The 14667-nt window shown below is 42.3% G+C and overlaps 1 protein-coding gene across 1 annotated transcript in view; it reads left to right on the forward strand.

Moving 5' to 3' along the window:
• Nucleotides 1-524: 524 nt before the first annotated feature.
• Nucleotides 525-14667, forward strand: part of Atp1b4 (ATPase Na+/K+ transporting family member beta 4) — a 17392-nt gene continuing 3249 nt past the window's right edge. The window contains exons 1-5 of the mRNA XM_021153788.1: nucleotides 525-587; nucleotides 4734-4995; nucleotides 8807-8935; nucleotides 9174-9278; nucleotides 13428-13624. Of these exons, the coding sequence (XP_021009447.1) occupies nucleotides 525-587; nucleotides 4734-4995; nucleotides 8807-8935; nucleotides 9174-9278; nucleotides 13428-13624 (756 nt within the window). The remainder of the gene's footprint in view (nucleotides 588-4733; nucleotides 4996-8806; nucleotides 8936-9173; nucleotides 9279-13427; nucleotides 13625-14667) is intronic.

Consider the following 14667-nt stretch of genomic DNA (forward strand, 5'->3'; position numbering starts at 1 on the left):
ACACCCTAGATCCTTTTGCATGAGATCAGCCTTACGAAAAAAGCAAGTTATTCTTGGCCATCTCCCCTCACCCTAACTCCCACCCACGCCCCACCCCCTTGCGCGTGCATATGCACGCGCGCGCGCGCACACACACACACACACTGATATCCAATTCTTGATTGAGAAGAATATGACTTAAGATTTCCATTGAGCCCATTACCTCTCGGGTCCTGGAGAAGGGCAAGGGGTAGGAAGGCACATGAAGGGGGCAGTGAATTGCTCATCCTCGTGACCCAGAATATCTCCCCCTCCCTGTAATGATGAGCTTGCTTTTCCAAAAGGGCTTTCCTTTGATTCCAGGAAGGAGCCAACCAATGAGAGAAGAGCATGCTAGATTATTTTGGGGAAGGGCTCGTGCCAGCAAGGTTCACTTTTAGTAGGCGCCAAGTGTCCCCAGCAACCAGTGTCTCCTGTACCAGCAGAAGCTCCAGAAGCCTGCCCTACTCGCCTGCCTCTGCGTCGTCTTGGCCAACTGAACAGCCATGAGACGGCAACTCCGCTCCAGAAGGGCTCCCGCCTTTCCTTACGGTTATCGCTACAGACTTGTGAGTCTCAGGGAGCAGAATATTTTGCTGCCCTTTTTAATTGATTGGGTTGGGTGCTGTGTAGACCTGGAATTATGGCTGCCTTGCCTTGGGATAAACAGGAATAAACGAAGTTTAGAAAATCCCAGACTTCAGAAGAAGAGCAGTTTCTTCCAGCAATCCAGGGTACCCTAAATTACTGGATGGAAGGAGGGATCCTTTCTTTGCAGAGGAACAAAGATAAAGGGATGGGAAGATATCAGGGAATTAGGAGCCCTTTGAAGCTTTATTATAGGAGTCTAAAATATGACCTTTGGAGTACGGGAGAAATTTGGCCAGGAGAAAAAGGAAAGAGAAGAGGTAATGAAAGGCACTGTCCTCCCAGCTGTCTCAGTCCCTATGGCTGGAGGCTTTTAGGAGCCAGCTGCTCTTTTTCTGAGGCATAAATTTCAAGCTATAGCTAAAAATCACAGAGCCCTTGATAAGAACTAGGAGGAAGCCTAGACATCACCTTTCCAGAACCCCTCGTCATGTTGGAGGAGGCTGCTGGGTTGCAGAATGCCAGACTGACTTGCAAGTTAGTGGGGACCCCAACATGAGACTGTGCATCTTGTTTCTAACTGGGGCTCTTTCCACTGTGTCTGCGGCATGCAACCTCTCGAAGCTCCGATCCCCCGTCACACCTTTCACCACCTTGTCCGACACCTCAGCAAACACACACACACACACACACACACACACACACACACACACACGCACGCACGCACACACACATGCATATACAACGAACACATCTTCTGTATCACTGTTTACTTCCAAGTTCCTTTACAAAATCCTTTTATTTCAAACGTGTCTTCACATTTACTTTGCTCTAAACCATAAATGTGGGCATCTACAACATTCTCAGAATGATTATAATATGAATCCCAAGGAAGCAGAGCATAAACCAATTATCTTTGCATATGGCCACTTATGCGCCTAGGCAATTAAGGGAAAACTGTCAAGAGTAAGCTGGAAAATAAAACCCACAATTCTTGTATCCTCGTGTCAACCACTAGGGGAATTTCTTAGCACTCTGATACCTGCAGGTTCTTCTCTTAAGACCAGTCACAGTCTATGGAGTATAGATAGCTGTACCTTATTTGGCTTCTTTTCTATGTTGAATTGCTAAAATTGTTGTGTATAATTTCAACAATTTGTCCAGGAGTTTGAATTTTAAGTGCCACAGGGGATCTTGCTCTTTATAATATCTGATCAAGTTAAAAATAAATCATTTGATGCAATTGTATGTGTTATTTTTTTTCCTTTTAAATTAACATGCCATTCAGATGCTTACACAATGTTACTCAGCACAAGATACAAATTTATCCTTTGGGTCATACTGTTTGTATGTTTGTTTATATGTTTATATATTTAGATTGCTCGAAATGGAGCTACTGTCTGTCCTTCAGGCTTCCCTTTTAGGGAAACATGAGGGCCCCAGCACACACCCACTACCATATCTGAGCATGCTCACATACACCATCACGTGAGTGTGGTGCCACTTTAGGAAACTGACAGAAACAGAATCTTGGAGATGAACGCCCTCATTGCCAAAGCATTTCCTACTAGAGTGTGTGAAATGATTGCATGGAAGTGCATTTTACACAGGATTTCGTTAACAAGGAGCCTTTGGGAAAAGCCTGTGTGGCACAGTGTGACATTTCCCTGTCCCTGGATGCAGGGAAGGGGAAAGAAGCTCTTTGAGGTTCCTGAAATAAGGCTCAGGTGGGAGGAATCTGTGACGGGAAAATAAGCTCCAAGAAGATTAATTCTTCCTGGGAGGCTAAGACTTTAATGGCAGCCATTTTAATAAGATTATTTTGAGAGCACATATCTACAAATAAGATAAGGCTGAGGCCGTGTCCAGCTGCTTCCTCTGTAAAGCAGATGTGGAGGGCAGACATGGGCAACAAAAGAAAGTCATTCCAGAAATCTAAAGAGATTTGAAGCCCTTCCTGATGAAATGTCACATTTCATATTCCATGAGAATTTGGTGCATGGGTTTTCTGGGGATCATGTGGACTAGCCAATCTAGTATACATGATTTCTGAGATTAAGGATGGCAAAATTTGTGGGAATATTCCTCCAGCATCCAGGCAGTAGCACTGATAGTACCCACTAACTACCTCCCAGTGGGCTTCACACTGTGAATAGACTGCAAAACATTAGGAAATACGGACCTTGCACCTATATGTTCAAAACCTGGTTTGGGAGAAAAATATATATGTAAGTTCTCACGTGAGTAAAAGTTTTAAGAATGTGCATTAATTCATTTAGCATTGAAGGATAGGCAAGGTTGATTTTCCTAAGTCTTATACTGTGAATCCATGTCAAAGTCAGAAATCCTTGATTATAAGCACCTAGCATTTGGGAACACAGACTCTAAGACATCATCATGTTCATAAATCTGCTAAGCCACTTCTAGCCACTTGTGTTCAATGTGATGGAGGAGAAACTGTGCAGAGTATCAAGAGACACAAGTTCCGAGACTGTCAACTCTGTCATGGATTTGCTGTGTGGCTTTGGCCAGATCCTCTCCCCTCTCTGGAGCTCAGTTGGACAATCATATTTTGGAAGCCCCCGTAAGTTCTGATATGGTATGTGTTATGGAGCTGTACGTTTGAACAAATTGGAGAACTCAAGGGTGCTCATTATCAAGAACTAGGGAGTTCTGGGAAGATTAAATGCAAAGAGCAGAGACTTGTCTGGAATATTTTTACTGACTCTGAACAATCCAATTTCCTTAACTCTCTGCTAGAGGCAGCATGGGTAGCTGGGTGCCCTTTAAGTGGCCTTTGAGGAATCAGGCAGGAAGGGGGCAGTACAGAGTCCATGGCCTCTAGCATTTGACACATCCAACCCCAACAGGTGCACCAGCCTTGACACTCTTCAGACTTGGACAGCACAGGGAAGGGAGGGTGGCCTGATTTTCTGCTGTTGCACTGAGCCTTGGCAAACTCCCAAAGAACAATGCTGCAGCCCTCCAGTCTTTACCTCTGAGGCGTTTGAAATACCACTAGTGACGTCTGGGTTTTTATGTTTTCTTTCTTTTTTCCTCTCTTTCTGCATTGTTTAACATTCTTAAAACAATCAAAGATTATGGTCTCAAATCTCAAGTGCTAGTTGTAATAAATCAACAAATATATGCTGAGTACTTACTGTGCCCAACTTTTGTTTTTATATTTTTAGTTAATTTTTAAAATTAAAATGTAACTACATCCTTTCTCTGCTTCCTTTTCCTTCCTCAAACCCTATTTACCCCCTTTTTACACCCTGACAAATTCATGACCTCTCTTCCTTTAATTGAATATATATATATATATATATATATATATATATATATATATCCAATCTGCTCAGTCTGTTTAGTGTTACTTAGATATGTATGATTTCAGGGCTGACCACTTGGCTTTGGATAACCAATTAAGGTGTGTCCAACTTTTTAAACTAAACTAGAGGGGGGAAACAAAGGAAATATCTGTTGGGATCTCATCTCTCAGGGGGCTCTGTCCATATAGCCTAAGGCAGGAAGCAGGAAATGAGTCGTTGTTTGTGTTGGGAAGCCAGTGGAAGTTTTGAGGAGGGGTACAGCAGTTGACCTTTCCTCCTGATTATCTGCCTGAGCCTATTTTTAGGCACAACTTAAGATGGTGTGGTCGAGCAGCTGGAAGTGTACAGAGCATTAGGACAAAGCTGGCTCTGCCTGAGAAGTTACCATCATAGACATAAATGCCAAAGACTACTCAGTCCTTCACTGTGAGCTCAGCTCACTCCTGATAGGTCAAAATTAGATGGGAGGCCAAGGCCGTGGACCAAGCAGTGACATGACATACCTTAGAGAAAGAACCTAAATACCTGATGTTGAACTAAACTTTAGCACCACTGTGGAAATAATCATGATTCAAGATGAGCCTTAGAAAGAATGTTCCCTTCAATAGAGGGAGCAGAGAAAGAAAATCCGCCTTTTGTAACAATGGGCATTTTCCTGGGGATGTGAAATTTTGAAACACCTCCAAATGCTGAATTGTTGCCATTATTTGGGTTGCTGGGATGTGCCACTGGGATCCTTTTTTTTTTTTTTTTTTTTTTTTTCACAGAGAGGTCTGTGTTTTGTCACCACTCTAGGATGATCAGGATGAAGCGAATCACAACTACTTAGCAGATGAAGAGGAGGAAGCTGAAGAGGAGGCTCAGGTGATGATGGTGCCTGGTCTGGAGGAAGAGGAAGAAGAGGAGGAAGGAAAAGAGGAGGAGGAAGAAAGGGAGGAAGAAGAAGGTCAGGGTCAGTCAACAGGCAGTGCCTGGTGGCGGAAATTGCAGATCGTGAATGAATACCTGTGGGACCCGGAGAAAAGGATGTCTCTGGCCCGAACAGGTCAGAGTCGGAGTAAGTCCCATTCATCCCAATGCCTCACTCTGGTGTCCTTGGCTTTTTGATATGGTATCCAGAACTCCTTGGACATACACTGGATGGGTTTGTTACAGACTCCTCTTAACATTTCACAGAAAGACACCAGTGGCTAATGCCATCCTTGAACAGATCAGATTCATCAGAAAAGTCACTAAATAAATGCACAAGAGCAAATGTGTGACTGCAATCTACTAGTCTCCATATGCAGTGTAAAATAACAGTGACAATGAGTTGAAAGAGCACAGGGTTTGATTTCATGCCCAAGTCCTGTCACATTTATGCATGTCACTATGCGCTCTCATAGCCTCAGTCTCCCCACATGCCAAATGGGATGATGAAGGGACTCTTCTCTGCCTCTCTAACAGAAATAAGCATAAGACTCTAAAACAGGCTGGAAACCATAAGGTTGAAAGGAATGTGTAGAAGACTATTTTTTGGATACAACACCAAAGCTCTGCTAACATGACCAAGGGTTTATAAAGCCTTATTAGTTCACTTACCTGTGTTAGAGAAGGAGAGCCCAGAAACCTATCCTGACCCCAGCTTCTGACTGCTTTCCATGGTAGACACAGAAGAATTGCTTTAAAGAGTTCATGGCTAGGGGCTAAAGTTGAGTTGCCTTGTTGCCTGATCAATGATAGAATGGCATAGCTTAGCCCTTTCTCTTTGTATCACATGTTGCCCCCATTTCTACTTTACAAATTGTCCAGAACTCCCTTCCCAGGGTTCTACTCACTTCTTCAACTATTACTGATGAGCCTCCTCAGAAGTCTTTGTGGGTAGTAATATCCATACTTGCCACGTTCTATACAGCCCAGGGGGCGGGGAAAAAAAAGGAAAGCAGCTGCTGATTTCTAACGCAGTTAATCCACAGGAGAGAATGTAAAAAACAAAAAACAAACAAACAAAAACAGTAGATACCATGAATAAAGGGCTAGTCCCCTGCTGCCAAGGGTCTAGGTTGTTGAAGTTGATGGCCATTCCTTCCAAAGGCTCTTTTGGCTAAGAATCGTCAGGTTTTGTAGTCGATGCTGCTAATTCAGCTCAGTTTGCATGAAGTAGCCAGCTCTATTTCCTGGAATTAGGAATAGCAGGTGTGAGGATCTAAACAACACCCATCTCCCATTGCTCCTCCTCAGTTCCCAGCCCCACCCATGCCCATCCCTGAAACTGGAACTAATATACCATTTAAGGGACATTCCAATGTTCTGGAAGCTGCAGACAAATGCTAGACACTCACTGGAGCTCCAGAGGGGTCCCAGCTGTTTCTTCTTTGCCTAAAGGGGACTGGAAACCCAGGCCTTGTGAAACGCAAGCACAGTTCTGGGAGGGGAGGAGCCATACTTTTTAACCCTTAAACAGACATTGGAACTTCACCAAATATCATCCATCTAAATTGCTCTGGTGAATGACAAGCTATGAGGCAGCAAAGAGGGATGAGGTAGGCAGGTACAAGGACTTGGGGAAGACACAGCCATAGGGATGCTTGCTTGTAGGCTGCAGCCAGACCAATGGTTCATAGGTCTTGGGCTAGCCCAGCAATTCACAAACCTGTTAGATTGTCCCCAATGTAAAGGACAAATATCCATATGATGCCTACCTTGTGAGACACAGAAATTGCTGCCCTCTTATCTGACAGCTAAGTGACCACTTGAGCACTAACCCTGCTCCGATCTGGAGATCAGCATGTCCAATCTCTTCACCCAGACTGTTAATATAGTCGTCTTTTTTTTCCCTCAGTAGCTGGGCAAACCAATTTTTAGGAAACATATGCTATTTTATTCAACCAAAAAGAATCATATGAGGTCATGATATGATTATCCCATTTTACAAATGCAGAAACTGAGGCTGAGAATGGGTAAGTGGCTTGCCTAAAGTCACAGAGTAACTAAGTGACAGTCAGAATGCCTCACTAGTTTCATGAATTTGAACAATGAACAAGGCCTTCCCTGATTTGTTAGGCCTCAAGAGATTGGCTGCTTTGTTGGATGAAGAGCTGGGAGCATGAGCCTGAGTGAGGGTTATTCAGGACAGAAGCCTAGATAAGGGCCCAAGATAAAACTATCTATCTGGGGCAGGAAGGACTTGAGAGATTGGCTAGTTTAAATGGGCTGGTGCCTGGGGAGAGGTGAGATACTAAGCTATCAGTCTTAAGGCCACCTTTCCCTGTGTGGAACCTAGGGGACTCAGTACTAGTGCCATTATCTTATCTACATTTTTATGGCCCACATAGCTTAAGGAGGAAAGAAGATATTGCCAAGGAAATTAACCTGTGTTCCACTGATTCCCCTTCATGTATGAAACTGGATCTCTTTGCCCCCTAGGATGGCTCTAGACTGTCCATCCATTTCCAGGATGGGAATGGGAGTGGAGAAAAGGAGGCAGAAACACAGGACATTCCCCTTAGGATAGTTAGAGAGCAACAGGCAAGAATCACAGGCCACAGTCATGGTTGCTTCTTCTCTAGGGACACTAACTAAATCAATGAGTCTAATGCCCCACTACCACCTTAGTTCATCTTATACAAACTTACAGGATCAGTTCCATTTTCAGCTAGATTACTACAGTCAATCTCTCTCCCTGTCCCCACCAACTTTATTTGGTTCATGGTTCAATTTAAAAATTAACATTTGAACTCATTTGGGAGTACAGAAAAGTTGTGTGGTTTATCCTAGCTTCTGATTCGTGATTCAGTTCAAATCTGTAGTTCCAACATTATGTCACCCCTATGAGTGAAGCCAAATATGTTTGCCTGAGAGGTCTCCACAGAAGACTTGAAGAGAACTCCTGGGCAGCTGTCTCATACTCACTTGCCTCATCTTGTGTTCCATAGTCCTGTGGTAAACATAATCCCAATACAACCCACAGAAGGGCAATTCATACAACTGTGCATCTGAGCCTAAAGCAATAATAACAATTTTAATAATAGCAATAATGATGGATGCCATTTATAGAGCACTTAGGATCTGCCAGGCTCTGTGCCATAGTGTTGATATGCATTATTTAATGCTTATTTAATATAGCAAGTACTATGCTACTGTCCTTCTTTACCAGATGAGGACACTGAGGCCTAGAGTGGCAAACATCATGTCCAAGGTTAAACAGCTACAAGTGGTAGAATCAGAATGAGTGTAAAAAGAGTGAATTTCATATATTGTCAGGGATACAGATAGATATATGTTGTAGATTCTACAGCTTTCCCAAGTTCACGAACAGCAAGTGTCAGTAATTATCATTTCCCCTTACTGTCTTTCCCATCCTTCATTACTGTTCCCTTTGGAAAGAGTCACTTAAACTTTGCTGAGGAAGAATAAGATTTGAAATGAGTAGGCAAGGATAAGCCTTGATTAGAAGGATGTACAGTGGAAATGAGTCAAAGGTTTGAATTCTAGATCACGACAAGAAAAATGCTGCTTTCACCTCGTGCAGATATCTCTAATCACTCCAACCAAGTAGCTAAGTCTCTTCAGGACATCTGTCATAACGAATAGTGATCTGCATTCAGGACATCAGCCATGGCCTGCGCAGAAGACTCCCAAGCAATGTCCCCTCTTCTCTTTGTTCATAGTCATCATGTGTTCAGCGAGACTTTCCATCAGAGATACTAGAAAGGAAAACTGCACTCAGGTTCCCTGACACAGTCAATCTTCACCAATTCCAGACTGTCAAAGTCTGAATAAGCAAGGAGATTCTGAATCTGCCTGAGTTGATTCTGGTTCGTGAGTTTAGTGGGGAGATGGGGCTTCTTGGCGCGCACTGACCACTGTCATCTTCAATTGCTCTACAGGTCTTATTTTAGTCATTTACTTCTTCTTCTATGCCTCCCTGGCTGCTGTGATCACCCTGTTCATATACATGCTGTTCCTAGCCATCAGTCCTTACATGCCGACCTTCACCGAGCAGGTGAAACCTCCTGGTGAGTGTGCCCAAGTGCCCTGCATTGTCAGATCTCTGGGCAGAAATCCGTTTGCACAGCATGTTCAGCCTCAATTAACTTTGGCTCTTCCCGGTAATGACTTAGAGATTCAATTATTAAGAGGAAAAGTGAAATGGTACTTGATTGCCTGGGAGGAGATGGTGCCATGGGAATCTATATTTAAAAAAAAAATATCCAAGAATGGGTTAATATATCCAAGACCTGTTTTCCTTGCCAGGAGTTATGATCAGACCCTTCGCTCATAGCCTTAACTTCAACTTCAACGTTTCTGAACCTGAAACTTGGCAGCGTTACGTGATTAGCCTAAATGGCTTTCTCCAGGGTAAGTTCCCCTAAGGAGTGGAAAGCTCTTTAGAAAAGTAGTGGGTGGGAATCCAAAAGTCAAAATCCACGGGGCCCGGAAATCTGATTAAGTCACCCCTACCTGTGTTGTTTTGCATACCTACCAGCACCCTTTATAAAATTATATTTAAAAAATGCTCTGATGGTGTGTTGCCCACTGTGAGCTCTTTAAGGCACAGAACTTGTTTTCTCCTCATGAACACCCTACAGCACCTAGTTAACCCTGAGCACATCCAAATGATCATCTTTATAAGTGATCTCTTATAAAAGATCACTCTGGGGGAAGATAATAGTGAGGAAAGGGAATGTTCTCCACGAGCAGCAGGAGTCCCGCCTCCCATACTTTCCCAAAAAGAGAATCCTGAGTATTCGCTATCTTGAGAGAAATTGTCTTTTTGTAACAGCAACTTAGAAAATAGTTAGAGGACTAGGTCTCTGACTAGCATGTTAAGCTCAAATATTTCAAGAATTCCTTTATCTGTAGTGTTATCAGGTACACTTTCAGGGACAAATGAATGGCGTGTGCTTCTCTCTGTGAGAACTAAGGCAGTAGTAGTTTGGGAAGACTGTGGAACCTTTAGGAGAGAGAGCAGCTGTGAAGAGAGTCATTGGGAGTAAATCTTGAGGTGTTATAGACAGACCCCACTCCCATTCAATCTCTGCTTCCGGGGTATGGACGCAGTCTGGTCACCCAGCTTTCTTCTCCCGCTGTGTGCCTTTCTTTTTGCCGCATAGTCTCAAGCATGATGGACTGTCTCCTTTCAGAACTGTTAGCCAAAATAAACCCTTCTCCCCTTAATTTGCTTCTCCCAGGGTATTTTTATTACAGCTACAGAAAAGTAGCTAAGAACTCCAACTTGTAAATGATAGCACATGACTGTTAAACCAACATTTATGAGTTTGAGGTAAGAGAATAACTTGGACTCTCGGGAGTTCAAGACTAGCCCAAGCTATTTAGGGAGACAGCCCCATCACAAAATAGATAAATAGGTAGATAGATAGATAGATAGATAGATAGATAGATAGATAGATAGATATTTAAGTAAATACCCTGTTAAAGTTTCTATTACTGCAGCTACATTTTATGAATAGAGAAACTTAGCTAGAATGCTTTGGGTGGCCTGGCCTGGCCAGGTTGAAGTGGGGGCGGGGGTTGGATGGTGGGATGAAAATAGCTAGTAGAATATACACTGAATTAGGGGAACAGTCTCTTAGCATGAGCCAGAAAGTATTATTAAAAATGACATGCACATTTTGCCATTCAACTTTCACCAAGCATAATAGAATTCTTTGTCCTTAGTTTCGAAATGAGAGAATTGGGGCTCAGAAAGGGGGGCAGCTTGATCCCCATCTCCTGGTAGCAGAGTCAGTTTGGGAGCTCACATGTCTTAGTGCTGTTTGTTACTCAAAAGTGTTAGCCCAGGGGTTGCAACACAGGCCACATGCAGGTGTTGGTAAAACCTCAGACCATACCCCATAGCTATAGAATCAGTCTTCATTTACATTCTTTTTCAGATGTTGTATGAACTTCTAAGCTTGAGACATGTAACGTTTCCTAACTGTGCTGTTGCCATTTAAGCCAATGTTAGAAATCCAGCTTTGTGCTGGTAAGGCTCACTGCTATTTGGGGTGAGACTGAGCTTCAGAGTCTGCACCTGTAGAATGACAGAGCTGAGTTCTTTCTGATCCATGCCATTCTATTCTGGGCCACAGAAGTATTTTGGGCATCTTAGTCAGCATAGTGTCTTTCTGTAAAAATGCTTGTGAGCTATTTCAAGTATGCATATTGTCAGAATCTCTGCTGAGGAAATCCCTGCAATAAGATAGTGGATGGGGAAATACCAATTTTGACCTGATGGTGAAGGCAGGGAACAGCAGGAAGGCATTGGGTTACTTCTAAAGAGTAGGTAATATGTGACTGGGGAGGTGGCTCGGCAGTTAAAACACTTGCCACTTGCCATGCAGGCAAGAAGACCAGAGTAAGGATCTCCAGAATCCACATAAATGCTGTATGGATATGGTAAACAACCCGTAAACCCAACCTCAGAAGGCAGACTTGAAAGACTGACTAGTGAAACAAGCCATATCGTTGAACCTTGTGTTAGATCGAGATGTCCTAGCCTCAGATAAGGTGGAAGAGTGATCCAGCATCAATCCTAGGCCTCTCCACGTGACAATGCCCATGGGTGTGCCCACAAACATGGAAACACACATGACATACACATAACACATACACATGGAAGTAAGAAAGAATAGCAGATAATATTTCCTTCCCAAAAGTAACAGTATTTAAACTATATATCACAGAGCATCAGTTTCATTCCCAGGAGGATGGGGATGTTGCAGTAAATGCCATACCCATGTCACATTCTTAATGGAACTACCTCAAAAAAAATGCTGAGTGTTTGAGTGCAGTTTCTATTTTAAAAGTTATTACTTGAGTATACTTCTTAGTCCCTAAAAAAACGATTAAAAGAAATCCTTGAATTAACTGTAGTCTTGTCAAAATAAAAATAAAAATGTTGTCATGCTTGGTGTACAGATGTAAACTTTTCTGGGCTGGGAGCAGCATGGTGGCTGGGTACAGCATTTTCCTATTATGTAGTTTCATCCCCAGCACTGCAAGCAAAATTCTCATTGGAAGAAAGAGATAAAGACAAAATGGTATCTATGTGTGAAAATACTACAGTAAAACCTATTTTTGTATACTAACTTAACTGTAATTCGATATTCAAAAGACAAGGAGTTTTAAGAAATAAAACTACCAATTACATAACAATGACATTGTATCCAAGTCACAACCTGTCTAGATGTGGATCTCACAGTACTTTTTCAGTTTTCCCTCCAGTGGGTCATAGGTATACAATCTTTTATGAAAAAGTGAGTGACTTTGGACATGACTGCATGTCTAAGTCCAAGAGCTCCACCATTTAGACTGATGCAGAAAATCAGCAAAGCCCAGTTTTATAGAATCCAATGACTTGAAGAGTGAACACGCAAATAGTCCCAGTTCTCTGTCTGAGATGTGTAGGTGAAACAAAAAGCCCCATTTCTCCCTCTGAGGTGTGTGCTTGGGACAAATGTTATACTCCATCTAACAATATAAAAGGACATGAACTCAAAATATCTCAGAACTAGAGAAGACTTCACCACCTCGGACTCCATCAGTGGAGACTCTACAGTTGTCATAAGCCTCTATTTCCAATGCACACTTCTCTTTTTCTGAGACACTTTGGGTTTATGTTCTTTTATATTAGAGTTTGAAGAGTTGTTGGGTTTTTCCCTCCTCTTTGCTCCCTTCTCTTCTTCCCTTCTTTCATATTTTTTATGCTTCCCAACACAGCCTGCCTTGACCTCAAAAGGAGACATTTCCTAAGATGAACTTAAGGATTTTTAACCTACAAATTCAGACTCCTAACATATACTATGCCTTGATATGATACAGCCCTTCTTCCAAAATCTAGTGATACGTATCCATTCCTTTCTCACAGCAGAAGGGATGGATACCCCAACTTTGTTGTTTGCCATATTATCCAAAAAGAAATAATGGGTAATAGAGAAAAGTTATAAAATTATCAACCTATGACCCTGAAATGGACACTGAAAGTTCTGAGGGAATGAGAAGCAAAGGATTATAGCATCAGGTGGGCTGAGGTGATTACACAAGAAGGCTTCATAGAGGAGTGGTTCTCAACATGTGGGCCATGGCCCTGTTGGAGGTCAAAAGGACCCTTTAACATGAGCCACATAAGACTATTGGAAAACACGGATGTTTACATTATTATTCATAACAGTAGCAAAATTACAATTATGAAGTAGCGACAAAAATAAATTTATGGTTGAGGAGCACCAAAACATGAGAAACTGTATCAGTGTCATGGCATTAGGAAGGTTGAGAACCAAGACTATATTTCAGGGATCATTTCTATAGTTCATTAAGAACCTCTGTCCTAGGGGGATGATACTAGGAATATCCCTTGGGTACACAATAACAGTTCACAGGGATTAAGGTAGAACAAGTTTGAAGCAGTACAAGCATATATGAGGAAAAGAAATTATAGAAAACCACTAAAAGCATGGGCTTCCCTTAGCTCCTCTCTAACATAATAACCCCTTTGCCATGCTGCAGGCTATAATGACAGTCTTCAAGAGGAAATGAATATAGATTGTCCTCCGGGTCGGTACTTCATCCAAGATGGAGATGAAGATGAGGACAAGAAGGCCTGCCAATTTAAGCGCTCCTTCCTGAAGAATTGCTCTGGGTTGGAGGATCCCACTTTTGGATACTCTACTGGACAGCCTTGCATCCTCCTCAAGATGAACCGGGTATCTTAGCCCTTGAGATCTGTTGGTGATAGTGTTGAGTAGGGTTGGAGGGTGTGTAAAACACATTTCTGTTGGACTTTGGTATTAACACACTGCAGGTTTGACCATTTTTATCTACAGCATCCAAAAATGCAAACAACCAGACAAATTGATCAATTCATTTTTCCTGAACATTTTCTAGCATCATATTTCTTTCCCATACCCAAACCTGCCTCTTGATGGCCACTAGTTGAATGTAATGGAGTATGTCTCTAATCTCAGCACTTGGGAGGCAAAGGCAGGAGGATCGCAAGATCCAGGCCAGACCCTATCTCAAAAATAAAAATGAGAGTCCTGAGATGTTTGGAACACAGAGCTGATATGGGAACATAGTGGAGAACAATTCTATGTTCTCATATCATCTCTCTAGCCTGGAGATGGCTCAGTGGTTAAGAGCACTGGCTGCTCTTTCAGAAGACTTGGGTTTAATTCTCAACATCCACGTGGCATCTCCCAACTGTCTGTAACTCCAGTCTCAAAAGATCTAATGCCCTCTGCTGGCCTCTGCAACCACCAGGCATGTCCATGATATACACACATACATGCAGGCCAAATATCCATACACATAAATTAATAATTTATTTTAATGCATCTGTCTTTGATCATGCCTTCCTTAAGGAGTGTCAGAACCTTTTGCCAGATATACTCTTATTGAAAGTGGAAAGTTCTTTACATCCTTTTGCCTATTTTGCGGCTTTTTTCTTTTTTCTGTGTATGGCCCTAAATACAAATGTGTCAGTGAGTAAACTGAGCTATGCAACTTTGAAGTTGTTTGTAACATTTCTGAAAAGGAGCATAGTTGAAATTTATATGTGAGGAGTGGTGACCAAAAGCTGGGAGAAAAAAAAAATCATTTTTGCTATGAAACCTGTTTCTTAAAGTATATAAATAAATAAAGCACTGGTTTTCCTTTCCTTTCCTTTCCTTTCCTTTCCTTTCCTTTCCTTTCCTTTCCTTTCCTTTCCTTTCCTTTCCTTTCCTTTCCTTTCCTTTCCTTTCCTTTC

The sequence above is a fragment of the Mus caroli genome, chromosome X (genome assembly GCF_900094665.2).
Source record: "Mus caroli chromosome X, CAROLI_EIJ_v1.1, whole genome shotgun sequence".
NCBI lineage: Eukaryota > Metazoa > Chordata > Mammalia > Rodentia > Muridae > Mus > Mus caroli.